The sequence below is a fragment of the Exserohilum turcica genome (genome assembly GCF_000359705.1).
Source record: "Exserohilum turcica Et28A unplaced genomic scaffold SETTUscaffold_2, whole genome shotgun sequence".
Lineage (NCBI taxonomy): Eukaryota > Fungi > Ascomycota > Dothideomycetes > Pleosporales > Pleosporaceae > Exserohilum > Exserohilum turcicum.
Genome location: NW_007360025.1, coordinates 2,715,823 through 2,742,514, shown reverse-complemented (window position 1 = coordinate 2,742,514; position 26,692 = coordinate 2,715,823). Strand labels below are relative to the sequence as shown.

The following is a 26,692-nucleotide window of genomic DNA, read 5'->3' as shown; positions in this document are numbered from 1 at the left end:
CCTCTCATCTGCACCCGCATTCACTTCCAAAAATCAGCATACACGCCTTCAGCACCTCGCATACCGTTTCCTTCCAGGAGAGACACGCAGACGAGCAATCCCCAGCCTCGCTTCTCAAACATATCTCTACTCACCAGATCCACGCCGAGCATGAGACGTCGCATAGCCTTGAAACTGCGTGGCATCTGGTGGAGATCAGGGAAGAGTAGCGGTGGAACGGGTGTTGTGACTGTTTAGCGGTGATTCTGACGCGTATATAAATGCGCTGGATGAGTGGATCAGGAGATGGATGTGTACATAGAGTCCAGGTTGCATTTGGCTATGCTTCTCGATGGTGTCGATGGTGTTGATATACGCAATGTTGATGTCGATGTTGTGGCAGACGAAGACTGATTCATAGTCACACCACTCCTTGCACCGCAAGCCTTCGTCGGGAAATACTGGCTTGATTTTATATTCTCGCGGTCATACCAGATCGGAGTGTGTATCGAGGTTTGTATAGGAATGTGATGCGGTTGGAATCCAGCTTGTTGAGTTGGTTAGTCACGAGAATGCAGACTAAGCTAGTTGTGTATGGTGATTGCGATTTTATAGGAAAAGAGGTATGCAGAGAAGCAAGTGAATGTGTTGGTATCCTCAGGAAGTGGATGTTTATGCTGAAACGAGTAAATCATTGACAGCGACAAAAGATACAAATGGGAAATCTTCATTGGCATAGTGAGTACACTAGCTGGTGACCTTGTAATACACATCATGTATCAAATATTATAGTAAGAAACGAAGATATCGCCCAGCCACACATGACCTCTTATCCCAATGCCATGTAAATGCCCTCACCCACGCTACTCACTCTCCCCCACTACATTCTTCTTCTCCTGTAACCTCCTCCTCTGCGCCTCCCTCTCCTCAACATCGACATTGATATTAAAATGCTGCCGCTTAATCATCTCATACAACTCACCAGCTGTCTCTCCATCCATAGGTTGCGCCCACTTCCCCGTGACGTCGGTCTCCAGCGCCTCAGACCTGATAATCGTGTCTTCATGAGCCCGCAGCACAACAACAATCGAATGGCGATACGCATTCTTCTCAACCTCCGTCCCAGACTCCGAGCTAGCTCCCAACCCCCCATACGCAACCACCCGATGGCCACCCGCCACAAACCTCTTGTTCGCCAGGCGCTCCAGCTGCCGTCCAACCAGCATAGTAGCGCCTTTTCCGCCTCCCCTCTGCACCGCCCTCTCGACATCGAACCAGGCTGCGCCATCCCACACCTCGAGGCCAGGTACATCACCCACGACGACGCTGAGAAGACCCAGGTCTGCATGCGGCTCCGCCACGACTTTAGCTTCCCAGCCCTCGTACCTAAACAGCCGGAGCATGGTCGCTGTTTTCCCGTCCTCCGTCTCAGGCATGCGTGCACACGGCCCGACGAATTGGCGGAGCCCCTCGTTCTCCGCGTCAGGCAACCCCAGTGCAATCGACATGCGGCCGAGCGTGCTCGCGCAGTGCTGGCCCATGAGCGCCCAGTAGCGTTGGGCTGGCGCGCGCAGCACATCTGGGCAGTACGCGAGCGAGCGGAGAGTGATGAATTCCTTTTCGCCGGGGATCTTGGACCAGCCTTCTTCGGAGCCGAGGCGGTGTTTCCACTGGGCTTTTTCCGAGTCGGGGAGGGCGAAGAAGGTTTGGCTGGCGGCGAAGAGGGCTTCGTATGCGGCTTGGAGCGGGTGCGCGCCGGGTGCAGGTGCGGGCGCACTGGAAACTGAGTTTGTGGACGCATGTTCTGAGGCGTCGTTGGGGAAGCTGATTGTCGTCCAGCCGAGCTTCGTTAGGGCTTGTTGGTGCTGGGGGAGGACGAGGGGAACGGGTGCGTGGATCAGTGGAGGCCGTGTGTCTTGCTGATCATGCTGCTGCTGCTGTGACTCGTGTTGTGGCTCATGCTTCTTTAAACCCGTCTTTTTCTTCAATCGGAAACGCGACATGATATTTGAGATGGAGCGATGGTGTTCAGATGGCTTTGGGGGTAGTGTGGTAGCCATGGTTCTGGGAACCGTTTTCACCATGCCAATAGTATAGTGTATACTTGACAGATACAGTGATATATATGGCGGTCAAGCAACAAACACAATGGAGGAGTCGTTGTGCAAAGTAGTCGAGTATCAAGAGTGATATTCCCGAAGAATAAAGCTTATCCGCGAAGCTAAGCCACCATTGCACAGCCCCTCATAGTAGGCTGACTAGTCACGTCAGGCGTTCTGTCTACACGACGGCGCTAAGGTGCAATAGTCATGATACATGGTCATGTCACAGGATGGCATTATTGAGATGGACATGCATGATTCATGAACATGGAGCTCTACAGCCTCAGCCGGTTCTTGTCCCACAACTCCCGTTCTCTCAACACAAACCAGTCATACAGCAGCGGTTTGACCTTGACGACTCCGTCTTGCGTCTCGCAACCAAACTCCATGCCAGGCTTCCATGTGCCGCCCTCAGCACTGACCTTCATATGCGTCATGTTCTCCAATCGGCACATGGCAAGGCCGACATTCCCAATGCCCGCCACGAACTTGCCTGCTGCACGGCCTTTCTTGATGCTGCCGCTTTCGTCGAGTTGCTTGATGTCGGTGCCGTGTTCAGGAAGAGCGGATAGGGTACCGGCGGTGTAGAGTTCGACCGGTAAGATGCGCTTGCGTACGATTCCCGTGTGTTTTGTGCGGATGGTGAGCTCTTGACCGACATAGCAGCCTTTTTTGAAGTCTATGCCTTGCGAGAGGTCGACGTTGCATTCCATTGGCAGGGCGCTCTCCCGTGGAATCTCGGCCTGTCCTTCGGGTATGCCATTTCGATAGCGCTGGATGTGGTACTCCTGAACGTCCAGTGGCTCGGCGCCTTCTACTATCGTCCGCGCATTTGCGCTTGAGAGGCAGCGGTGCATGTCTGGTGCGCGTGGATCTTTCATAGCAGCAATCAAATCGCCGGTATTGGCTTGTCCAGCTGCAGATCCCCAGGCCGCCCACACGCGCACCTCGTCTTCTCTCACGTCCTCGATTTGTATCTTGCTCCTCAATTTGTGGCGCTTCAGATGCTTTTTCAAAGCCTCCATCTCGCCCCCATCAACCTCAATGTAGCACGCCCAATGGCCTTTTTCTGCAACGAGCTCTGGCCATACCCACACAAATACATCCCACAGCACTCTTCCGCGCGCATCCAGAAAGGCAGAGTAGAAAGATGAATGACGGTCCGGATCAACATTATTTGTGATCAGGCCCTGCAGGAACTTTGCGGTATCAGCGCCGGAGAGGGAGATTAGGCGACGATGCGGAAGTGGCGCAAAGCCTGAGCTGGCGATTTGCGCTGCTTGACCAGCTGCTGAAGAGTAACGTGACGTGAATTGTCTGTGAGCCAATTCAAACTTTACAGGCAAGGCGGGAGCTCGACTGCGAAAGGATTGATGCAATGCTGATTGCGACGAGGTTTGACTGTGCGAGGACACTGCGGTGCTGAGAGATCGATGTGTGCCGAGGATTGGATTTCGTAGGTAGCGTAGACTTGTCCGACATGTATCACATATGTATTTTGTATTGCGCGCCGGTGCGCTCAGCGATAGAGCTGCCATGGTGCAGGTCAAAGTGGATGAAGTGAGGATGCAGCAAAGAACTCTGACGACATATTGGCGACGCTTCGGCGTTTGCGGAGTTAGGTTTCAGCGCGACACAACAGCTCAATGCGGGACAATCTCAATCAGTACAGAACAAGAGCAACAAAACAAGGCACAATTGCGAACGCCAGCTATGCCAAGGCCGACATACAATACAAAATACACGACACCCGCTAACCCATGCGATGTGTGTCGCTTTCCAACAAACGCCAGTGCCCAAAATAACAGCTTCTAAAACCCCAGCCATCCTCGTGGGAAACCAACACCTAGTCATCCTTTTTACCAGTCAATCTCGAGCGCTCGTCCTTACCTCCTTTTGAATTGCCAGCCTCCGACTCACTCTCGTCGCTTTCCTCGTCGCCATCACTACTCCACTTGTCGTCCTCACCCACAGCAAAGATAGTGTCGCCATCAAGACTCTCCCTAGGAGGATGAATAGGCTTCTGCGCTTGTGGTGCAGGCAGAGGTGACGCATCGCGTGCATTGTTGTTGGACCTCGGCGCTGGGTCGTACGACTCAGGCTGGTTCAAGCGGCCCTCCTCTTCGTCCATGGAGTCTCTGAGCGAAGCAATTTCGAAGCCTTCATCATCTTGCGCAATCTAGAAATAATCAGTACTTGTGCAAAAAGCCCACGGGTCATCCAACTCACCTCGTCACTCATGGCGAATCGTCGGTTGTTCGCCGTCGGTCTCCACATGTACGCCACAAAGCATACATCGGCCAGATAGACCAGGTTCAGCCAGCCGTCAAGAACAAACCATCGCGTTTGCCAGTGGGTCGGCGCAAAATCCGGGGTCGAAGCACCGGCAAACGTAAAGCTATTGATGAAGAAGAAGCCAAAGATGACAATGATGCTCGTCAGGATGCACCACCACAATCGCTTGTACATGGTGGCTTTGACATGTTGTTTGCGCTCCATGAGGTCCTTCATAGTCAGGTTCAGCGAGTTCAGAGTCCAGATGTAAAAGGCCGTGAGTGTAGCGGACAGTGGGAGGATAACAAGCAGCACAATAGGTCCGGCATCATCTGGGCGGATGGTAAGCGAGGCGACGGCATAAATGACACCAAAAATGAAGTGCGCCACGGCAAGCCAGCGGACAATGGTCATGGTCTTTCCAAGGGAAGGTTTGACGACACCATAACCCATGCACACAATGAGAAGCAGGAAGAAGGAGAACGAGTTGCGGAACGCGTTCAGGACAGCGACAATAATCATCAGCGCCTTGGCGCCCATGTTGTTGCCGTGGCGGTTCTGGTAGTCGTAGTATCCCCAAGTCATGAGCATCTCGACGACCAAGAAGACCAGAATCGCCGTGATGTAGTTCTGGACCGCGAGAATATCGTGTCTGTTCTGGAAGTACAAGAAGCCCCAGAAGGCCAACACGACAAAGTAGACGATTGTCATGCCGCCGTAGAAGGGCAGCTTCGCGATCTGGGCGGCCTGCAGCTCACCGTAGGCATTGCGGAAAGTCACAATGGCCTCGTACTGCAGGCGGGAGTCCTGGGCGGCGGCGGCGACGCAATAGTATCCCGTCTTTATGGGCATCTTCTTGTCTCCGCTTGCGACGGGGTAGTTGATGGGCTTGGGGTCGTTCAAGTTGATTGCGGCGGTGCGAATGTGCATTTGCGAGATGTTGTCGACGTCTTGGGCGAGCACCCACTCGCCCTTGTGCGTGGCGTTGCATAGCTTCAGCTTGACGGATTCGTCGTCGCAGATGTAATGGCGGTTTTCCTGTGGCCACATCAGCTCGTGTAGCCTAGCACTGGCAGAGAGTTACCGACATCGTTGACGGGCAGGTCCGAGGGCGCGCCCAGCAGCAACGTGTCCTTCCATTCCCACACCACGACGCTGACGACGGGGTCCTTGATTCCCTCGTTCTTGGCCGGGTCCTTTATGAACTTGACGAGGATAAACGGGTCGACCTTTCCACCCCACGACTTCTTGCTGTACATGCCCGAGCATTTCTGGCGGTCATCTTGCGTCTGGCGGACGTGTCAGCAGCGGAAAGCACGTCGGAAACAGGGGCGCGGCCTACCAGCGTCACATCGACGGCGGCGACGGCGGTGAGCGTGGCCAGCAGCAGCAGAGCGACTCTGCGCAGCGCAGCCCTCATCGTGGTGGCAGATGCGAGGCCAGCTGGCGGAGTTGACGGCTAAGAATCGCGGGGGCTTGGGGCCAGCGTGTGCGGTGCGAATGGGATCGGCAACGTTTCTTCTTTCCTCGCGCAACCACAACGGTCAACGATGGTTCATGGGCGCAGGTTTGGCGTGGTGCCGTTGGCGGTTTGGATTGCGCGTTCGTCCTCCACCCCAAGGCCGCCTTCCCCGGTAGCTTGGGCTGTTCTTAGCGCGCATCCAAATGTGGCGCAGTTCCCTCCCACTCCCAGCTCCCGCCCCCTCCACACCTCGACGAGTCAGCCTTACACATCCACAACCACAACCACTTCATCCCCCGCTCCCACCCCGCCAGCATGCCCGGCAAGCACATTGCCGCTGCGCCTGACGAGCCTTGCCGGCGATGCAAGGCCGCCGCCGTGCTTGTCGTCCGCTCCGAGCCACTCTGCCAGTCAGTACCAGTAGTTCCCGCAGCACCTGTTGACGAGAGCCGCCAAAAAAAACATAAAAAAAAGAGAGAAAGATACGACCTCGCTAACGTTGCTGCAGCGACTGCTTCGCCCGCTATGTCCACACAAAATGCATTAAGCGCCTGGAATCGTTCCGAGTCAATTTCGGCGCAGAAAAGCAACGCAGGGTCCTGGTACCCCTGTCGTTTGGCTTCTCATCTATTTCGCTGCTGCACGTCTTGGATGTGCATCTCAAGACGCAGAAGAGCAAGACGGGCCGCACTGGCTTTGAAATCAGCGCTGTCCACGTCCAAGAGCCGGGCGAGGCTGCTGGAAGCGCCGACGAGCTCCTGGCCAAGATCCGCGCGCAGTATCCTGATCACGAGTATGCCTCGTTGCCGCTGCACGATGTTTTTCGCCTGGTACCAGACGACGCGGCGCTCAGGTCTCTGGTGCCGCAGAGCGAGCAGAATGCAGAGGCGGGTACCGAGGAGCAGCTCGTGCACATGATCAACTCGCTCTCTTCCGCCACCGCCCGCGCTGACGTGATTTCCACTCTCCGCACACGGCTCATAGTCGAGCATGCGCGGTTGAGCGGCTGCGAAAGCATCCTCTGGGGCGACAGCACCACGACGCTGGCTCAAAAGACGCTTGCCGAGACAGCAAAGGGCCGCGGCTTCTCGTTGCCCTGGCAGATATCAGATGGTCTGTCCCCGTTTGGCCTGCACTTCCACTACCCGCTCCGAGACGTGCTCAAAAAAGAACTCGTCTCGTATGTGCACATGTCGGATGCCAGCCTCGCTCAGCTCATTGACGAGACTTCGTCACAAGGCTCCACGCACGCATCTACGAGCTCCAAGAACACGACTATCGACGACCTCATGAAGCAGTATTTCGAGTCGGTCGAGGAGAACTTTCCCAGCATCGTCGCAAATGTAGTTCGCACGACAAGCAAACTCGAGGTGCGCCCGGATGCCCTCTCTGATCCACAGTGCAGTTTATGCAGCATGCCCGTGCCAGGAGGCCGTTTTGGCATCCACGGTTGGGGCGGCGACCAACACGACAGCAGCGATAATGTTGAACCCGAAAGCACGCGGCAAAACATTTGTTATGGATGTACAAGATCGCTGCCCAAAGCGTTATCAAGTGCAAACGGGCATTGAGCCAGACCAATGAACAATTACAAGCAAGTCTTGATCAACTTTTTTTTTTCAAATCACACCTGCAGCAGATACACGACGAGACTACTAACGCTTCAGCGTCTTTTGCTTCTCGGCATCCACCACGACCTTTTCACCCGCAATACGGAGCCCCTTTCTCCTCCTTACCTTGTCCACGTACCTCTTTGCCACATTCTCCCTGTCAGCCAACTCACCAAGGTCCTCGAGCTCGTCCTCTGTAAAAGGGACCCAAAAGGGGTCTTCATCGAGCATTTCAAAGCCGGCAAAGCGCAGCTGGGGAGATGCGGAACCGGAGCTGCGCTTGCGGATTTCGTCGCTGAAGCCAAAGGATTCGGCGACGGGGAGCAGCGCGCTGATGGTGAAGGTCTGCGAGCCGGTTGTGGATGCAGACGAGGTGGACGAGAGGGTTTCGCTGAGGATGGTGCCGCGGCGGCGAGTCAAGACGGCGTAGACGCGGCCGAGGACATCAGTCGACGCCTGGATTTCGCAGCTGTACATGGCGAGGAGCATGCGTGGCGACCAGTCGAGGAAGCCCTGGTGGATCGACGACCGCACTGCCTTGATGACTTCGCCCGTGAGCCGGCCGCGGTCCTGGGCGCCTTCGTCGTCAGAAAGGTTGAGCGTCACGTCTTCGAGGAAGACGGCGATGCCTTGGACGGGCTCGGCGCAGCATGGCCCCTGTGCCGTGGCCAGCTGAAAGGCATAGGAAATTGTCGATGCAAACGTTCGCGCAGATATCGTACGATCCGACGACGCCGCCGCCGCCGCCACTTCTGCCTCGGGGTCCGGGGAAGACGAATCACGGAGTCTGTGGCATCCCATCAGCATTGCAACTGTGATAACCAATGAAGAATAAAAAAACTCACGCTCTCCCGCAAATGCCATCCTTGGTCGCATCCACGAGAATATTAGGACCTATCCTGCGGGGCCCAAACGCCGTAATCTTATCAATGACATCAGTCCAGACCTCCTTTTGCCCCTTTGCCTGTGCAAATGCGTCGTGAAGCTGTTTCTTGAAATCGTCGAAACTCAAGCTATGTCCTATTTCACGCTTGTCAGCTTCGTGGATGCCATCGTCTTCCGTCTCTGGCACCACGTGATTCTGCGTGTTATTGTTTGTTTCCTCTTCGGCGCGGCGCTCCGCATACAGCTTCTTGATTGCGCCCGCGTTTTTGCCCAGGAACTCTGTGACGCTGGGTGGCAGGGGCCGCACGCGCAGGCGCACCGAGACGTGCTTGCCTGCTGTTTCGCCTATGACGGTGCCTCTGGGCAAATTGGCGTCTTTGGGCGGGTTCATTTCAGCGGCGGCGACAATGGACTCGCGGTAGGGCACAATGGGCTCGCCGGCCTGGATCTCGCATTTTGCGAAGCGTTCCTTCAGGTCTTTGAGACAGCGCTCGAGGTGCAGTTCGCCGGCCGTGAGGATGACATGCTCGCCGCTGGGCAGCTGCTCGTATTCGGCACACGGGTCGCTCTGGACGAGGAGTTTCAGGCCTTTGATCATCTTGTCCAGGTCATACGGGTTCTCGGGCTCAAGCGCAACACGCACGATTGGCTCGGTGCCCATCTGGACCCCGGCCAGGTTCAGCGATCCAGCCGTCTGCGAGCACAGCGTGCCTGACTTGAGGATGTGGCCTTCGAGGCCGCCGATGCCAAAGACGACACCGGCGGGTACTGACGTCAAGGGCTCCAGGCCGCGGCCCATCATCAGGTATAGCGCGGTGATCTTGACCTTTTGCGGTTCGGGAGCAGCATGGGGGTTCGCAGGAGTAAATTTCGGGCCGAGCACGTAAACTTCGTCGCCCACGCTCAGCGTCCCAGAAAAGATACGCGAGAAGCCAATTAAATGATCGGCCTGTTCCTCCGCCTCGGGCGTCTCTTCGACAGGTGTCTCTGTTTCCCCAATAGCTGCAGAGCTGAGCGCAGCCGTCACGCTGCCCACGTCGGGAACTTCGCCGTTTGCTATGGCCTGCTGGCGCGCAATCTCAGCGCGCTTTTTCCTTCCCAACTCTCTGGCTTCTTCGGCGGTAAGCGCGCCACCTCTTCGCTTGTTCTGCGGTAATTCGCTGGCGGGTACGGAGATCATTTTGCTGACGTAGGCGACGACGGGAGCGTCCTTTGACGTCTTGAAGTTAGTCATTGCGTCTCGGACTTGTGGGGCGACGTAATCGGCGCCTGGCGAGTTGTCAATGATTTCGGGCATGCGGTCGGCTTGCGCCTTGGGTGGCGCAGGAAGGTACTCTGTCACCGACACGAGGAGGGCCGTCGAGAGCGGAAGCCAGGCGGCAAAGAGAGCCATCAAGAGGGTCCTCGGGTCGCGGGAGCGCATAATGTGGGCAGGCAGAGTGAGGTTGAGCGACTTTGTGATTTTCTCGACCATGGCAGGATCTCTGTAGTGCAAGGCATAAGTATATTGCTAAGGTACATGTGCGAAACACGATGCAAGGAAAGGAAATCCACGCACCCCTTCCCATTGTTACCTCCTGTGGTGGCCTCGTACACGGCCCAGATGTTGTCGAGGACGAGCTGGACAAACATGGGCTTGAGGTGGCGGCCCTTGAGGTGCTTGGAGCTGAGCACGCGCTTGGTCTTGGGGTCGAGGTAGAAGTCGCCCCAGAGCACTTTTTCCAGGATGGAGCGCTTGATGCCGAGCTTCTTCTCGTACAGGCCGGCAAACTGCCTCACGGTGAACGCCCAGCCGTCAATGGCACTGCCGAAGATGACGTTGTTCTTCTCGGGCGCAAAGTATATGTCCTCGTCGTCCTTTTCCTCGTACTCGGCGGGCGTGCTCGTCATGTCGACGCTGTCGCCGTTTTCGAGCACCGACGATCGGGAGTCGGTCTTCTCGGCGGCGGCAGCATTGAGTCGCTCCTCCATCTTCTCGCGCCAGCGGAGGTCGTCCTCCATGCGCTCGCCCTGGTAGAAGCTGCCCATGACGGCGTTGACCTGCTCGAGCAGCTTGCTCAGATGTGTGTATGCCTCGGCGGGGCTCATTTTGAGCTCGGTGATTAGCCTGTCCATCTTGTTAACGACGAGCAGGGGCTTGAGCTTCTCGATCCACGTCTGGCGCAGGACCGTGACCGTCTGGCTGCAGACGCCCTCGACGGCATCGACGAGCACGACGGCGCCGTCGCAGAGGCGCGAGGCGGTCGAGACCTCGTAGCTAAAGTCGATGTGGCCGGGCGAGTCGATGAGGTTGATGAGGAAGTCGCGCTGCTCGGGGGCGGCATCGGGGGCGGGGCGGCGCAGCGACGAGAAGTAGAGCGAGATGGCCGACGCCTCCATGGTGATGCCGCGCAGCTGCTCGTCGGGCCTCGAGTCGAGGTAGCGGATCTTGCCGGCGAGCTTGGGGGAGATGATGCCATTGGTGGCGATGAGGGCGTCTGTGAGCGACGTCTTGCCGTGGTCCTGTCGCAAAGCAATCATTAGCAGGCGCAGCGAGGCGGGGCGGCGCAGGCACCGGCACGGGGCAGACGCACAACGTGGGCCAGGATGCAGATGTTCCTGATGCCGTCGGCGGCCTGCTGCAGCGCCACGAGCTTGTCGCTGGGAACAACGGGCATCCTGGCGGCGCGGCGAGATGGGCGGGCGTGCTGCTGTCGTGGCGGACGGCCGTTGTTGTCGTCGTGGCCGTCGTCGTCGTCGTGTTTGGCGTGGCCGGTGCAACCCACGCAGTTTCACGGGCGCACGCGCGCAGGGCCAAGATTGGAGGCGAGGGGCGTCTGCAGGTCTGCAACAGGACTTGGGGGCGCAGGCCAGGCGGGTGGTTTGGAGTGCTCGTGGCAGAAGAGGGTGAAACGGTTCCAGAATATGTAGTGTCTATGTACGTCGATAGAGGGGCGCGGATGGCGACGATGCTGCCCCACCCTGGTTGATGCATCCCGCCTCACCATGGCTCATGGATGGCTTTTTTTTGGTGGCGGCACGCACCCGAGTAAGCTGCTGCACCAAGACGTCAGCGAGGTCTCGCCCGTGCCTGACTTGGATGACGCCCACGCCCACGCCCACGCCCACGACTACAACCATCGCCACCCTCACCACCCTCACCACCCTCAGCGCGGCCGCACCACGGCCACCACCCCCTCAGCAGTGTCTTCTTTTTTTTGGTCTGCCCACGCTCCCACGCTCGCTGCCATTGACTCGTCCACGTCGCGCGGGCTGACCAGCTGCCCCAGGCCTGCGCCGTGTGCTTGGCCTCGTGCCCCATGCATGCCCCCTGTCCTTCGCCTACCCTCTGTCGATCTCCCATAATATCTGTCGGGATATAATAACACTCTGCCACTGCCACCAGCACGCTCCCTGAGCACGCACTCACTCTCACGCACCAGCACGCTCGCTCCCTCGCTCGCTCCCTCTTGCGCACGCACCAACCGCCCTCTCGCCCTCCCTCGTTTGAGCATCGCAAACTCCCCCCCCCCCCGCCCACCCCCTTATAACCATCGTCATCCACTCGCACCGCGTCCCGCGCCGACACCCCCCTTCCCTTCCCTCATCCTTCCCGCCTCCCCGTCTCCACTGAATGTGACGCCCATCGCCACCATGGCAGCGACTCTGGAGAGCCACCAACCCCCCGCAAACCCCATGGCCGCCCCCCGGCTCCCCAACATCAAGACAGCCAGCGCCAGCGTCGACATCATGTCGCCCGTCAACCAGAACGGCTGCTTCGAGTTCGACCGCATCATCAAGGCCGGCACCGTGGTGAAGCGCACCCGCAAGACAAAGGCACGTCCATGTCCGCGGCCTGGTGGTTCCTGTCTGCTAACGCTGCCCTCTAGTCATGGAAGCACGTCTACCTCGTCCTGCGCCCGCACTACCTCTCCATCTACAAGGACAAGGACGAGACCAAGCTGCGCCACCAGATCAACCTGTCCGAGATCACGGCCGTCGCGCGCCAGCGAGACTCGAAGAAGAAGATGGACCACGTCTTTGGCATCTTTTCGCCCGCCCGCAACTACCACCTGGGCGCATCCACGGACAAGGACGCCCAGGAATGGGTGCACCTCATCCGCACCGAGGCTCGCATCGGCATCGAGGACGAAGCTGACATGACCGTCATGAGCCCCATGTCGGCCAGGGAGACGTGTGAAGGTTTTGGCACAGCCAATCGGGAAAACATTGTTTCAAGCTCCTCCGAGGCTGAGCCGCGACCCTCGAGCTCCATGGTTCCAGACCGGATACATAGTTCACGCAGGCCCTCGCAAGCGCTCAACTACTCTGGCGGCGAGTACGGCTCCGTCTCCGACTTTGAGTTTTCCGACACCAATCAGCCCTCGGTCACGTCGCTCCCCTCGAAACCCCCGCAGCCCAAGCGCAGCTTCAGCCAACAGAGCGCCGCCACGCCAGACGACGAGCGCGTCGTATACCACGGCTGGCTGTACATCCTCAAGTCCAAAGGCGGCGTGCGCCAGTGGAAGAAGATCTGGGTGGTGCTGAGGCCAAAGGGCCTGGCCTTTTACAAGAATGAAGAAGAATACTCGGCTACGCACATCATCCCCTTCGCAAGCATCATCGACGCCGTAGACATTGACCCCCTCTCGCGCAGCAAGCAGAACTGCATGCAAGTGATTTGTGAAGAGAAAAACTTCAAGTTCTGCGCCGCCGACGATGACACGCTAGCAAGGTGGCTCGGCGCATTCAAGAGTTTACTTATCAAAAAGGACGCGCAGCAGATGCGCTTACCCCCGCCGCCCTCCAACCCTGCAGCAGTCATGCAGACGCCGTCGACCATGCCCATGCCCGTACCGACCGAGCAGGCTCTCGCTGCCAAGTGACTACCGCCCCTTATCCAAATCGACGCTCCTTCAGACCAGGCAAAATGTACACATGCGGACACTATATGCATCCAAACACCATCGCCGCCGCCGCCGCCGCCGCCTCTCTACAGCCATTAATTGCGACAGCACTTTCATAGCGTCCCTGCCAAAACGATACCATCACGATTTATGACCTCAATCTTAACTGCCGCCGCCTAGATGGGGTGCTTTCTCTTCGATACCAGTTGGATAGCCTTTTTGCTTTATATTGCATATCCACAGCATGTCTTGTTCACACTCTGTTTCTTTTGTCGTTTGTAGCCCTGTGTCCATGTATCCGTGTACAGTAGTCTAGTGTTTTTTGTAATAACCGACGACGCCCTTGAGCTGGGCTTGCATTCAATCTATCTGTAAAATCATGCTTTGCCTTGCTGTTCGAATCCGAGTGAGACTGGCGGCTGTGTGTAACTCCATGTGCGTATACTGTACGGCCGAGTGCTTGGCATTGTCACTCCAGCACCAGTCTCGATGCGTGCCTTCCTGTTCCACTGCAGCACGGCACGCCTGAGCGAGCCACCCCACAGGGCGCTAGTAAGAGCTGAACTTGGACGCTGACATTCCGCCTTGCAGATCCAATATGTGCTAGTGGCTGCCTTGCCCCATCATGTCTATTTCATTCTTCCTGTTCCCTCGCTCAGCCTGCTGCATCATCTTGGGGCTGTTGATGCATGGAGCCCGAGATTGACTTGGAGCGGCGCGACAGTCGCCAAGGCGACTGACGGGGCGACACGACTACATCCAATGCGAACGACAACGCCAAAAACCACGAGCTTGTTTATTTTCGCGATCACTCAGGACAACGTTACGCGTTTCCCTATGAGCAATGTCGGTCCAAAGAGGTGCGTCCCATTTCCATACTGTGGTGCTTTGATCCTGTGCAGCCTAGACGCTTTTGCAATACCGTACTAACCGTGGCTTGACAGGACATCGAGTCTCGCTGGGAACAAATATACGCCAAACAAGACCAAGACTTGCGTGATAAAGTCGCATGCGGAGACTATGCCATACAAACTAATGGAGCCAGCATCCTCTCAAATGTGTGGGGTGCTGTTGTCGCGCCTGGCATGACTATCGACATCAAGTTCCCCGACGACCGGCCTGGCAGAGGTTCTCGCCATCACTTCACATCTCGTTCCCGCTCGAAGTCGCCGCTGGTGTATTACCGGCGAAACCGTTTTGTTGAGGAAAGCGACTATGTTCCGAGGACTACATTCGACGACCAACGCCCACCACCACCTCCTGCTGGGCAAAAAAGCGACTCCAGCACTGATAGTGATTCCAGCGATAGCGACTCCGGCGACAGCGATTCCAGCACCGACAGTGATTCTGATCATACTGTGTCGTCAAGCAGTCGTGGCTTTGTAGCAGTAAACGACTTGCCGGTACCTCGTCAGGTGGTGGCACCTCTGGATATCGAATGCAATCAACTCTCTTTCCAAGTGGACACGAGGCATCACCAGGAAGCCATTGGGTCTAGAGAGGAGCCAGAAGGCCATGGTGTAGGAAAGGACGTTGGTGATTCTCATGTCGAGACATTCCGAATAACTAGAGCCATGATCGAGGAAGCCGGTGGACGAGGCCAGATCAAAATCTACGTCGTGCCAGGCCCCGAGACTCCTCGTTTGCAAGAAGCTGTAACTTCAACATGGTACCACATTTCGGCTAGACAGCTTGATTTCTCGCGTTTCAGGGACGTATGCCTGACTATACCACATCTAAGTGATCGACTGCGAAAGCTCACTTCTGAGATGCTCAACAAGGTAAACGCCGAAAAGGTGAAGCCATTTGATAGCGGTATGTTTATCGAGCCAGGCACAGTTCTACGGGCCGACGAATCGAACCAGCCTGATCCACAGTCCGTCATATTCAGCTGCCTTCTGTACCTAGGACTACATCCCCAGGCCAGGAGTTCTGCGCATACAGAAAACACACTATTTAGTCAGCGGACCCTGATGCAGACCTTCTATCCCTACGAGCCAGTACGCGAACGAGATGCAGAACAGTCCTACAAAAGATTTGGCAATGGCCGATCCGAAAGTATCATCCACGTTCCAAATCTCTGGATGATGAACATAGGATCCAGCTTTGTTGTAACTTGTGGGCATGCACCACTGTCCAAGGAGATGATAAATTCAATGGCTATCATTGAGGAAGAGATTATACAACTGGGCACACAACCGGTTGCAGACAACAATCAGACAAAAATCAGACTCACCGATCGCGGCGGGCGCGATTTCATCTTTCCCCTCAGCACTTGTAGATCCTACCTCCAGATGGAGGCAAGGGTTCGTGAAATTGAGTACGGGGTCAATGGCAAAGGTGTGGAAACAAAGATCTGCTTGCAGCGCAAGACGCGAAACGACAGCTCCAGGGTCACCCCGAAGCATTGGAAAAACCTTATTGCGCGAAATAACTTCATCTCAATCAACTTGGTACAAGTAACCGACAAAGACGTGGTACAAATGGACCCCCTTTCTACATCGACTGCGAATGCTTGGAACACAAGCAGCTCAACATCTGTGCCTCCATTTTTTCATTGGCCACAGCCAAATGCCAGTACAGACACAAAGAAGCACAAGACCGCGGACCGGGGCTTGTACAAACGACGGCAGTTCACTAGTTGTCTGGAGCAGGTCGAGAAGGCCATGATGACTGACATCATCATTGGAGTCAATACCAACCGTGTCGATGCGACCTTTGCGTCGACGAATTATTACGAATCACTCCCCGAGGTGTCCTACGAATCTGCAGATGCTAGTTTTTCCGATCTGAGGGAACAATTAAACCAAGGAAAAAGAATGATGTCTGGATCTTCACTTCATCATGTCACAGTTGATACTCAACACACTGGTATTTTGAACAAGTCTCTCGAATTTTTCAACTTTGTTCGCATGATCTCAGAGCTTTTTGTCAGCGACACGGACGAGAGCACCGTAATAGACAAAACTTGGGGTGTCATGGCTAGATTTCATGAACACATTGTCAAGATCGAGGACAACCAACCTTCGGATCGAGATTCTGATCAACACAGTACTTCTAGACGGCAACGAGGACAACCCCACTCGTTAGGGCATTCCTGGATCATCCGCACCGCTACCAGACCCAGTTTATTATCAATTCCAGACGGCAAACCGGAATTGACGAAAGCGATCACGAAGTGCAAGCGGTGTAGCAATTTTCGTCCTTTTGACAGTCTGGACAAGGCGCTCAGACATTTGGAGCACCATGCAAACCCGGAAAATGAGCTTGCAAAGCCCCAGACAGCCAATACGAGAGGCCTGCCTGATGAACAACTGCCGGCGGGGAGAAAATCTCCAGACTCGCAATTAAGAGAGTGGGTCATGACATCGGCAAAGTTTTGGTATGAGCAGACGAACGCTGGGGTACTGGCTATACTTACAATGGCCTGCACCTCGGCAAAAGAGATATTTGATCAAGCGCAGGAACTGCTCTACGGAGTTCAAAATGAAAAAGGCCAGATTTCTGAGTTGTATCGACTGCCGAAAGAACTTCCCGAGGCATTTCGATTGATCCTCGTATTCGTCATGGCGATTGAGCGAGCTTTATACGACATCAACGATGCCTATGGACAAAGCCATCGACTCAAACACAAGCATGAACGCGATGTTCTGCCGTATTCAAAAAAAGGTCTCACCACCCTGAAGAGGTTTAGCCAGACTGCAATTCGCTCGCTGAGAGTTGCTCGGTCGCAGCTGTGCTACATGGCTCGATCCAACCCGCCACTAAATCTGATGGCGCATCTTTCTCTAGGCCCAGAGTACATTTGTGCTTGGCTGGTTAGGAGGCTGTCGCTACAACCGCTTGAAAAACAAAAAAGCGCAGGTGATCTGTATCGAGAATACATATCAAGGCTTGTAAGTAGTTTTGTATTCTTTTCTAGGTGAAAGCAGTCACCACACGAAAAAGACGTGCCAATTACTCATGGAGCTGTCGAGCAAGGCCTTTTCCAAGTTCTGACCTCAACTAACGTCTTGCAGCAATTCCAGGTCAACCATCATCCAAGCAAACGGCTCCTGCGAGATCTCAACCTGATTCAAGAAGAGTTGCAAATCCTCACCTCAATTAATATACAGCAGGCCAATCTTGGCAGAAACTACCTGGGCGTTCTCGATGACTTGACTTACGAGAAAGAATCACCGTCCCGAAAAAGCATGTTTCCGCACGAGCGCACATTGGTGGAAGATTGTCTCGACAGTCTGGATCTGGTCAGGGAAGACTATAAGGACTTAATCCGACGTTGTGGTCCCCTTGCGGATCGTACAAAGCAGAGCCTTGAGATCAACGAAGAGGATCATGGCAAGGCCATCATGGTGTTTACAGTGGTGACTGTTATTTTCCTGCCTCTGTCGTTTGTAACCAGCTACATGGGGATGAACACGGTTGATATCCGCGATATGAATCAAGGACAAGACTTATTCTGGATTGTAGCTATACCGCTGACCGTGGTAACAGTGGGAATCTGTTTGCTCATTGGATACAATGGCGATGGGATTCGTGACACAATCTCATCGTTATACCGCAGGGCTAGAGGCAAAGAAGAAATAAGCATGGGTGGAGGAGGCATAAGCGTGCCGCGACGGAAGCGTCCACTCCAGCTGCAGGCAAACTCGAGCAGTACACTGGAGTCGAGTTTCCCCAACGAAGCCGAATTCGCTAGCCCGCGACCGGTTTTCAAGTACAGCGGCGAGATATACACGGGTATTGACGCGCGAAGTGAGGACGAGGACTGGTACGCACCACGGCATGAGGCATACTCTCGACACATGCCAAAGTACAGAATCACAACAGAGGGTTTAGGCAATAGTCGCATGATACGTCGGCATGGCAGAGGCGGCTATTATCCAGATCACTATGGAGATAATGCGGGGGGCCATTACGATAGCTACCCGATGCCACCGCCATGGCGACCAACGTACGATGTGTATGATGGCGATAGCATCAAGGGTCGTGCACGACGGTATCCGCAAGCGCAAATATATGTCTCGCGAAGCGCACTATCACCATGGTCGCGCGCGTTTGAGACGGAGCCTTTGAGCCGAGACGAAGCAGAATTGTACTCGTGGGGAAAGAAGAGGTCGGACCGAAGACATGAGGATAGGAGACGACACGGCGAAAGAGAGGGTGATGAATGGTCTGAATACGGGCGTGATAGACGGGCGAGAACTGACGAGAGAGATGAATACAGGATGCGATAGGACAGTAATGGCAATGGTGGTTGTTGCTGCGGGTTGCGGTCGAGTTGGATGTCACGTGCCGCAGCGCTCATTGGCTCCATCAAGCCAGCGTACTCGGACTAGGTGTAGCTGGTGCTCATCCAAGACGGAAGACGGGATATTTTCAAAGACAGTGTGAAATTGACTAGACCTAGTGCATCGGCTGATCTGCGGCGAGTATCCACGCAGACACATGGATCGGCTCAAAGAGCGGGAGACGGCGCAGGGCTGGACAAAGGACTCCAGGCGCGATTCCGGGAATGGCCTTGTCAGGCCGTATTTCCCGGTTTTTGGCGCTGTGTCTGTATGCATGGCTCCTCACGTGTCGGCACATCAGCCGCTGGTCGCGTCTCAGCCAGGCCCATTGAATTGCGGGACAAGGAACGAAGAAGGGGGGCGGGCAAAGGCAGAAAGGCACGGCGCTGAGAAACGAACGTCGTCATCGTGCGAGCGGCGTGGCCACCGAGAGCTCCCTCTCGCGCTAGTGCAATGCCAAGAAAAAGCTTGGTATCAGCATGTGCGTGGCGCAAGGCTCTACGACTACGCCCACCTACGCGACGACGCGACGGCACCTGCGCGCACAGCAGAGAGTCATACCAAGGCAGACGAGGAATTGAAGAACTCAGAAGCCAAGCTACGGCTGCAGTGTAATGGCAGCGTTCCAAAAAAAAAATTCCTGTGTCGCAATGAGCGGAGGGGCGGGCGGCAACGTGACGCCACATTTCGCATAAGTCGGAATCGAGATTGTGGCTGACGGCGCGCTTGCCATGACGCAACCAGCACGCACGTCGCTGCTGTCCTTTTGGGAAACCTGGCGCCGATCGAGACACGCGCCGAAACAGACTCGTCATACCTGAGCGTGGGTAGCGCGTGTGGCTCCGTGTCTATGGACGGCGAGTGCGTAATGGTGGCCCTGGATGGGGACATGGCCGTCCGCGGGCGTGCTTGGGACATGCAGCAACAAGGTGAAGGCGTGAGTGAGAGCATGGCGGGCAGGCGGGCAGGCGGGCGTCGCGGGGTCCAGCAGGCCCAGCAGGCCCAGCAGGTCAATCAGGTTCAACGAGCTGCTCGCTTGTGCTTGTGGTCCCAAGCCCAGACCTCCCCAGGCGGGAAGCTACGACGGAGTGACGTAGTCGCTGCACTCACTCGAGCGCGTGTTACCCAGTCCGACCCAGACGCCGCCCCAAATACAAAGCTGCTTCTGCCCGCCCTCTCCCTCCCTCACACCACAGATACCCAATAGTCCCTTTTGCACACTCGCCCACTCGCCCGCCTCACCTTACTCTGTTCCATTGTTTTTTTCCCGACCCTGCGTCTGTAATTTTGATACCCCCCCGCACCCTTGATACCCCCATAGGCACATCGACATCATGAGCGCCGTAAACCGTACGTGCACCTGCCCTGCCTGCCCCGCACCTCTACCGCTCTGGTACTAACGCCATGCAGGTCCGGTGGACTTGAAGCTGAAGGAGAAGGACGTCAACAACAAGCTGCAGCTATACGGAATCGCCGAAGGTATGTGCAGCACACGCGTCGGTGCAAACAAATTGCTGACCAACACCAGCCTTCTCCAATGGCAAGGTGCCATCCAACAGCCAGATCGATGTCGCTCTCAACTCTGCATTGGCCCACAGGGCGCTCAACTCACCGTCCAAGAAGCTCTCTCCCGAGGGCCAGAGTCTGGTCACTGACCTGAAGAACGTCATTGAGCAGGCCAAGATTCTTCTTCTCACCAAGAACGAGGGCAACCTCCTCCAGGACTTTATCTGGCAGGCCGAGCACCTCAATGGCAACATGGCCAACCGTCCCAATGCACCCGTGGATAAGGACACGGCGAGGCAGGACGGCAACAACGCTCTCGACGGCCTGCGCACTCTTGGCACACTACTCATCTCCAACGGCCAGTTCAGGAAGCTTCTCTCAGACGCCAGTGTTCTCCTCCGCGACATGGCTGGCGATGCCGCGCAGAACACGGCAAACCGCGTCAAGCCCTCGCAAGACCAGCTCAGCAAGCTGGACCAGCCTGCCGAGGACAACACCTGGCACGACACATCCAACTTGAACCGTGAGAACCTCCGCAACCAGGCTAAGAGCAGCCTGCCGTTTGGCAACAAGAACCGCGACCAGGCCAAGGGAGAGCTCAGCGAAGCAGCCAAGGACGTCAACCAGGCCGCCAACCCCCAGGGTACCCGCGATCCCTCTCACACTGCCGAGCTCGCTGCCCAGGAGGGCCAGACGGGCCAGCCCACCGGCGTTGATGTTCGCAGCGGCGTCGAGGCGGCTAAGCAGAAGGTTGACGCCAACACGTCGGAAGAAGACAAGCAAAAGGCCCGCGCCCGCCGCGACCAGCTCAACAACTACCTTCGGGGTAAGATGCCAGAGGAGCGCCGCGAGCAGACCATCTGGCGCCTCAAGAAGATGGTTGTCGAAATTCAGGGCCACCACGACTACCAGCGCGCCATCGAGACTTTGCTAACACTGGCTGAGCGATACTCGGGCCACGGCAGGAACATGGGCATGCAGGGCAAGGGCTCTGTGCAAGGTGCGCATCAAAATGATGCACTAAACATTGCTAAAGCTAATCTCCGGGTGCGTAATCTAGGCTTCCTCCAAGAGAACCAATGGCTGACCAACATGAAGACTCTCCTCGAGCGATTCGCCAACAACACGTCATTCGACGACCTGATTGAGTCTATTAACCAGATCTACAAGGACGCCGACCAGGACCCCGAGCTGAGGAACTGGTTCAAGCGCATGAACCAATTCATCCGCAAGACGCTCCAGCAGCAGGGCTTTGTCCTCGAAGACAGCTTCAACGCCGAGTGGAACCAGCTCTACGACGACGGCCACCACTTCTTCCGCAGCCGCTACCGAGGCCACACGGACCGCATCGCTGATGAATTCCGCTTCATTGGCCAGCAGTTTGACGCTGATGCTCAGAACAAGCAGTTTGCCGAGTCGATCAACAAGCTCTTCCGCGACCTGGGCCACGATGAGAACGGCAAGACTGTCTTCAAGCCCCACCTTGTCAAGGACCTGACTGAGGTCGTCCTCCCCGCCATCTTTGAGAATGTCCGCTACATTCCCGTGCCGCGCATCGAGTACAGCGACCCCATGATGGACGCTGTCGTTGAAAACCTGGTGATCGAGGGTGACAACCTCGCGCCCAACTCGCTCGAGTTTGGCTCAGACAACTACTGGCGCTGGGGCCGCAAGTCCATTACGAGCAAGAACAAGAACCGCGTCATGCTCTCCGTCTCGGGTGTGCAGATGGACCTCAGGGACGTGTCGTACTACATCAAGCGCAAGCAGGGCTTCCCCTCCATCACGGACAAGGGTGTCATGGACATTTTCATGGGCGGCACCGGCTTCAGCTTCAAGGTGGAGATGGAGACTGCCGACAAGGCGCGCGAGGATGCGCAGACACATTTCTTCAAGGTGACCAAGGTCGAGTCGGACATTAAGCACCTGCAGATCAAGATGAAGAAGAGCAACCACAAACTCCTCTTCAACATGTTCAAGCCTCTGCTCCTCAAGGTCATGCGCCCTGCGATCCAGAAGGTCTTGGAGAAGCAGATTAAGGACTCTGTCAACCAGCTCGACGGCATCCTCTTCGACATCAAGACGGAGGCTGACCGTGCTGAGGCCGAGGCCAAGCGCAACCCCGACCCCCAGAACATCAAGAACATGTACCAGCGCTACGCCAACTCTGCCCAGAACCGCCTTATGCAAGGCAAGCAGAAGAAGGAGGCTGTCAAGGAGCGGACCAAGGACACACAGGTCAACATGGCCGTCACGCAGCACGACTCCATCTTCAAGAACATTTCGCTGCCCGGAGGTATCTCGTCCAAGGCGACCGAGTACAAGGAGCTCGCTGCCAAGGGCGAGAAGTGGGAGAGCCCCGTCTTCTCTATTGGCTCAGCCAAGGAGACGTCGAGCCTCCCACAGGTTGGCAAGATCACCCGCAAGCCCCACGGTCGTCCAGACGGCTACGGCAACCCCGGTGATGCTTCTCGCGGCCTAGATGCTTCGCAGGGCATGAACCCATCCACCAACCAGTACGACAGCCAGTACTCTAACGCCGGCGGCCTTGGTGCTGAGCCTGGTCTTACTACGGGCCACCAGGGCTTGACTGGCGGTGCTCCGGCTACTAGCGGCGTTCCTGGCAGTGTTCCCGCTACCGGCGCCGCCCCAGGCTTCGGTACTCAGATTGACGACGCGTTCAACACGACGGGCTCGGCTACTACTGCTGGTTCTACAGGCCTGAACAACCCGGCTTCTGCGACTGCCCCTGCTACTGGCCAGTACAACACTACTCTCGGCGAGCAGAACCCCGTCTTCCAGGGCCGCGTTTAGATGCTTGTTCTCGACCAGTGATACCCGGTATGCTTTGGGGGTTGCAAGTCACGATGACGACTTTTCTACCTTTTGATCATGGATGATACCACGTTTGCGCCAATGCGCATGCGCGCGCACATGAGTAAACGGATGTTCTTTGGTTTCGCTCACGGCAGACATGAAATGATGGTTATGTGCCTATGTGGTTAATGGGGAGGACTGGGGTTGACCGTTGCCAAGGCAGGTCATGAAAACTTGGTACTGATGCCGCTTTCCTGTAGTAATAGTTAATGCATTGATTTGATTTGATTTGAACTTGAATTTGACACATGAACTGGTTTGTAGCAGTGGGCAGTGTGATTATGCTGAGCTGTGCATACCTACTAGTAGGGGGAGCGGAGAGAAAATGTAACCTTGGTAATTATGATGTCAGATGTAATTGTCAATAGATAGAAGCACGAGCACGAGTGCGTGTCATGTATGTACATTTCTCCTTTGAGGAAATGCTACACACGCACCGCGTTCCCACATAACACAGCGATCAACATACTTAAGTACCCCCCCCAATTTTTTAAAATCACCGTGGTTAGCCCGAAACTTGTTCAGCCCGGTTCAAGAGCTCTAATAATAATCATGTTACCAGTTCAGTTCCTATTGTATGTATGTACTATATAGCCCGCCTCCCCCTCGGTTTATCAATATACTTAATGCCAAGTCTTCTACTTAAGTATACGTGAAAAAGAATTTGCTGCGTGCGTGGGTAGTAAGTAAGTAAGTAAGACATATACACATACGCATACATAGTTGTACACGCATAAGTTTGTTTTTTTAATTTTTTTTTTAATTTTTTATATAGTTTGGCTGACGCTGCGACTAGCTGATGGGGCTGTGTAGTATGTGTGTGTGTGGATGTGTGTGGATATGTGTGTGTGTGTGGATGTGTGTGTGGATGTGGATGTGGATGTGTGGATGTGGGAATAAATCAATGTTTCCCCGCGCGGTCCGATTACGTACTTACTTTGGCACACTTGCAACATGCAACATGCAATATGCAATACAGTATGGATGGATGGATGGGAATAACGACACTGACACTGGCACTGACAGACAGACAGACAGACAGATGTCAAGTACACCTCACAGGTTTACAACGCCAAGTTTATATATGCATGTATGTATCGAAATCTCCTTTCCTTGTTTCTCTTTTCACTCTGCTTTTCTTCTCCCTGCTCTCTTTGCTCTTTGCGCTTTGCTCTTTGCTCTTTGCTTTTGTTTTTCTTTTGTTTTTTTGGCTCTTCTAACCCGCACCACTCGTTCCTTGCCCCGCCCGCGCATGCACATGTCTACTCTACTTGCACTTCGTGTCGGCCGCTCATATCCATACATACATACCCCTCCCACATGTACTTCCTGATCCTACAGTAACCCCAATCCTAGCTCCGGGCCTAGCCCTGGCCCTATATGTATCCCTGCATACTCGCTCACTCGCCCATCCGTCCGGGTTTCTTCGGCGGCTTCGCCGTGGTTGTGGTGGTGGTGCAGGATCTACATGTATGGTTTAGGGTTTAGGATTAGGGTTTGGGGGTTTAGGTAATGGCCATGACTTGCGGCACGGACAACGGATACGGACATGGACTAGGTAGACCCCGCTACTTGGCTTCGCTCCACTTTCATCTTACGGGACTGGTCATGGCGATTGTGGTCTTGTGGTCATGGGCATGGATGTGTGATGCGGGTGTGGGTGTGGATGTGGGTTTTCCACGTCATTCCGGGGGGGCGAGGCGGGGTGGAAGGTTGGAGGAGAGGGGGCAAGGGTTTATGAAGACTGAGACGGAGACAGAGACACACGGTGAGTTCTATGGATCGATGGAGGGATGGATTGATGGGATGGGGTGGGATATAAAGGACGACGTTCAATGTACATAGCATAGCATATGTATCCACCAACTCAACTCCCCCTTCTTCTTCTACACACACCTACAGTACAGTACAGTCCACCATACTTTGCAGCTTTTTCCATCACTCACAAACGTCATTACTCGATAGGCCATGCGCGCATAAACCGGGGCTGCGGCACGCTTATTGGTCACGCCAACATGACTCGTTTGCCGGTGCTGCTTCCGCGTGTGGATAGCATCTATGTACCTACACCTATCCAATGCTGATAGGATTTTGGTAGGGGGGAAGAGAAGAGGAGCGCGAGGGGGAGCGCTAACGGAGAGCTTGGCCAGGGGTGATGATTTTCTTTTTGGGTATACGGCGCGGGGTAGAGATGGGGTAGGGGTAGGGGTAGGAGGATAGGCTTGACCTCGGTGTGGGGCGCCGGATCGAATGGGCGTGTTGTGTATGTGTGTATAAAATGAGATCGATGGAAGAGATGTGTGTGTGTGTGTGTGTGCGATGAATAAGGTGAGGGAATATCTTTGCTTTGGTCGCGTTGGTTAAGATTTTTTTTTCCAAGATTTTCGGGATTTATTTATTTTTTTCGCGCTGGAAAGTGAGAGGGATAGTACATGAAAGAGAGAGAGAGAACTGGAATAGGGAAAGAGAAAAGGAAGGAGAAATAAAACAGAGAGATTGGTAAAAAGTTGGCTTCGTGGATTAGGAGAGGAGAAGATAAGAGGACAATACGATACGAAACGAAACCGAACGGAGCGAGGGAAAATGGGTCGCAAGGAATACCACTTCCCGGCTTTTGATGAGTTGCCCAAGGTGGAGGGGATGGTGAGTCTCTTTCTTGCGTCATTGTGTAGATTGGACGGGGAGAGATGATGGACTTGATGGACTGACTTTGATACAGCCACAAGGCAGCATTTGGGGATTTTTCGACGAAAATGGGAAGAAGGATGAAGTTGGAAGTACGTTGTTTCCACCAACAAAACCCCACTCCCGGATTAGCACAATACTCAACTAACAAAACACAGCAATCAACCTGCTCACACCCAGCGTCGTCAAAGCCGCATCCCAGGAAATCCAAACCGGCGAGTCGATCCAGCTCGACTGGGAACTGCACAACGTGCAGTATCCAGGCTTCAACCGCAAGCCCTTCGAGCAAAAGCACATTGATTTCGCCGATTTCTCCGCCTTCGTCGCAAACGACGATGAGGTCTACATCAATACGCAGGCAGGCTCGCAGTGGGACAGCCTCAAGCACTTTGCACACCAGAAAACAAGCATGTATTACAACGGGCTGTCGCACGCCGAGTCCAAGAAAAGCATTACCAACGGCACGCATGTGTGGTGCGAGAGAGGTGGGATTGTGGGCCGCGGCGTGCTGTGCGACTGGCTGCGCTGGTACGAAGAGACGACGGGAAAAACGGCCCCGAGTGCAGTGTCCAGACATGAGATTCCCATTGAGGAGATCGAGGCTACGCTTACGTGGCAGGGCACAGAGACCAGGCAGGGCGATATACTCTTGATTCGCACGGGATATGTGCGGTGGCACGAGTAAGTCTACCATCTGTCATATGTATCGTATCCTCAGACACCTTCTGACGCATACATAGGAATGCCAACGCCGCAGAGCGCAAATCAGGTACTTGTGACAACAGCATCGCGATAGGTCTTCAAGCCAGCGAGAAAACCACGCGCTGGCTCTACGACCGCCATTTCGCCGCCACCGTCGCAGATAACGTTGCGTTTGAGGCGTGGCCCCCGAAATTCACCGACGGCTGGTGCTTGCATGAGTGGCTGCTTGTGCACTGGGGCACTCCCATCGGCGAGATGTGGGATCTCGAGAAGCTGAGTGAGAAGTGTAAGGACATGGGACGGTATACGTTTTTCTTGACGAGTGCGCCGTTGCATGTTAAGGGTGGGATTGGGAGTCCGCCTGGGGCTATTGCTGTGTTTTAGGGAGGTGCGGGATTGAAGGGTGTGTATATTGTTTTTGGGGGGAAAGGGG

General features: G+C 55.2%; 9 protein-coding genes across 9 annotated transcripts; 5 read left to right on the top strand and 4 right to left on the bottom strand.

Annotated features, from left to right (window-relative positions):
* Window positions 1–730: 730 nt before the first annotated feature.
* SETTUDRAFT_163255 (uncharacterized protein) lies at window positions 731–1,988 on the bottom strand. Its single transcript, XM_008027526.1, has one exon. The coding sequence runs from the start codon at window positions 1,980–1,982 to the stop codon at window positions 843–845; it is 1,140 nt and encodes a 379-aa protein (XP_008025717.1). The 5' UTR covers window positions 1,983–1,988; the 3' UTR covers window positions 731–842.
* A 368-nt stretch (window positions 1,989–2,356) lies between these two features.
* On the bottom strand, window positions 2,357–3,672 carry SETTUDRAFT_171459 (uncharacterized protein; the record flags this gene model as incomplete). The annotated part of the gene is made up of 2 exons (XM_008027525.1): window positions 2,357–3,398; window positions 3,668–3,672. 2 exons carry the CDS (start codon window positions 3,670–3,672, stop codon window positions 2,357–2,359), a joined length of 1,047 nt encoding a protein of 348 aa, XP_008025716.1.
* Window positions 3,673–3,766: 94 nt separating this feature from the next.
* SETTUDRAFT_163254 (uncharacterized protein) lies at window positions 3,767–5,938 on the bottom strand. Its single transcript, XM_008027524.1, has 4 exons — window positions 5,698–5,938; window positions 5,444–5,644; window positions 4,311–5,393; window positions 3,767–4,260 (listed from the first exon to the last, which is right to left on the bottom strand). Exons 1-4 carry the CDS (start codon window positions 5,773–5,775, stop codon window positions 3,928–3,930), a joined length of 1,695 nt encoding a protein of 564 aa, XP_008025715.1. The 5' UTR covers window positions 5,776–5,938; the 3' UTR covers window positions 3,767–3,927.
* A 194-nt stretch (window positions 5,939–6,132) lies between these two features.
* Window positions 6,133–7,388, top strand: SETTUDRAFT_89410 (uncharacterized protein; the record flags this gene model as incomplete). Its single annotated transcript, XM_008027523.1, has 2 exons — window positions 6,133–6,227; window positions 6,326–7,388. The coding sequence occupies 2 exons, from the start codon at window positions 6,133–6,135 to the stop codon at window positions 7,386–7,388; spliced, it is 1,158 nt and encodes a 385-aa protein (XP_008025714.1).
* An 84-nt stretch (window positions 7,389–7,472) lies between these two features.
* On the bottom strand, window positions 7,473–10,969 carry SETTUDRAFT_89051 (uncharacterized protein; the record flags this gene model as incomplete). Its single annotated transcript, XM_008027522.1, has 4 exons — window positions 7,473–8,214; window positions 8,273–9,796; window positions 9,871–10,814; window positions 10,886–10,969. The coding sequence occupies 4 exons, from the start codon at window positions 10,967–10,969 to the stop codon at window positions 7,473–7,475; spliced, it is 3,294 nt and encodes a 1,097-aa protein (XP_008025713.1).
* A 1,031-nt stretch (window positions 10,970–12,000) lies between these two features.
* On the top strand, window positions 12,001–13,324 carry SETTUDRAFT_163250 (uncharacterized protein). The gene is made up of 2 exons (XM_008027521.1): window positions 12,001–12,128; window positions 12,182–13,324. The coding sequence occupies exons 1-2, from the start codon at window positions 12,042–12,044 to the stop codon at window positions 13,175–13,177; spliced, it is 1,083 nt and encodes a 360-aa protein (XP_008025712.1). The 5' UTR covers window positions 12,001–12,041; the 3' UTR covers window positions 13,178–13,324.
* Window positions 13,325–14,283: 959 nt separating this feature from the next.
* On the top strand, window positions 14,284–18,531 carry SETTUDRAFT_171454 (uncharacterized protein; the record flags this gene model as incomplete). Its single annotated transcript, XM_008027520.1, has 5 exons — window positions 14,284–14,745; window positions 14,782–17,094; window positions 17,218–17,938; window positions 18,184–18,254; window positions 18,361–18,531. The coding sequence occupies 5 exons, from the start codon at window positions 14,284–14,286 to the stop codon at window positions 18,433–18,435; spliced, it is 3,642 nt and encodes a 1,213-aa protein (XP_008025711.1). The 3' UTR covers window positions 18,436–18,531.
* A 1,275-nt stretch (window positions 18,532–19,806) lies between these two features.
* SETTUDRAFT_163249 (uncharacterized protein) lies at window positions 19,807–23,096 on the top strand. The gene is made up of 4 exons (XM_008027519.1): window positions 19,807–19,839; window positions 19,900–19,968; window positions 20,018–20,995; window positions 21,056–23,096. The coding sequence occupies exons 1-4, from the start codon at window positions 19,824–19,826 to the stop codon at window positions 22,807–22,809; spliced, it is 2,817 nt and encodes a 938-aa protein (XP_008025710.1). The 5' UTR covers window positions 19,807–19,823; the 3' UTR covers window positions 22,810–23,096.
* Window positions 23,097–25,426: 2,330 nt separating this feature from the next.
* Window positions 25,427–26,677, top strand: SETTUDRAFT_116088 (uncharacterized protein). Its single transcript, XM_008027518.1, has 4 exons — window positions 25,427–25,515; window positions 25,592–25,649; window positions 25,716–26,238; window positions 26,298–26,677. The coding sequence occupies exons 1-4, from the start codon at window positions 25,456–25,458 to the stop codon at window positions 26,641–26,643; spliced, it is 987 nt and encodes a 328-aa protein (XP_008025709.1). The 5' UTR covers window positions 25,427–25,455; the 3' UTR covers window positions 26,644–26,677.
* Window positions 26,678–26,692: the final 15 nt, after the last annotated feature.

Excerpts from the sequence above, each read along its gene's own strand:
- SETTUDRAFT_163255 (XM_008027526.1), bottom strand. The coding sequence starts at position 1,982 with ATGTCGCGTTTCCGATTGAAGAAAAAGACGGGTTTAAAGAAGCATGAG.
- SETTUDRAFT_163254 (XM_008027524.1), bottom strand. The coding sequence starts at position 5,775 with ATGAGGGCTGCGCTGCGCAGAGTCGCTCTGCTGCTGCTGGCCACGCTC. Across the intron at positions 5,645-5,697 it reads CCGCCGTCGATGTGACGCTG|ACGCAAGATGACCGCCAGAA; the intron begins GTAGGCCGCGCC and ends CACGTCCGCCAG. Across the intron at positions 4,261-4,310 it reads GATTCGCCATGAGTGACGAG|ATTGCGCAAGATGATGAAGG; the intron begins GTGAGTTGGATG and ends GATTATTTCTAG.
- SETTUDRAFT_163250 (XM_008027521.1), top strand. The coding sequence starts at position 12,042 with ATGTCGCCCGTCAACCAGAACGGCTGCTTCGAGTTCGACCGCATCATC. Across the intron at positions 12,129-12,181 it reads AGCGCACCCGCAAGACAAAG|TCATGGAAGCACGTCTACCT; the intron begins GCACGTCCATGT and ends GCTGCCCTCTAG.
- SETTUDRAFT_163249 (XM_008027519.1), top strand. Across the intron at positions 19,969-20,017 it reads GCTATACGGAATCGCCGAAG|CCTTCTCCAATGGCAAGGTG; the intron begins GTATGTGCAGCA and ends GACCAACACCAG. Across the intron at positions 20,996-21,055 it reads GGGCAAGGGCTCTGTGCAAG|GCTTCCTCCAAGAGAACCAA; the intron begins GTGCGCATCAAA and ends TGCGTAATCTAG.
- SETTUDRAFT_116088 (XM_008027518.1), top strand. The coding sequence starts at position 25,456 with ATGGGTCGCAAGGAATACCACTTCCCGGCTTTTGATGAGTTGCCCAAG. Across the intron at positions 25,516-25,591 it reads TGCCCAAGGTGGAGGGGATG|CCACAAGGCAGCATTTGGGG; the intron begins GTGAGTCTCTTT and ends ACTTTGATACAG. Across the intron at positions 26,239-26,297 it reads GGATATGTGCGGTGGCACGA|GAATGCCAACGCCGCAGAGC; the intron begins GTAAGTCTACCA and ends ACGCATACATAG.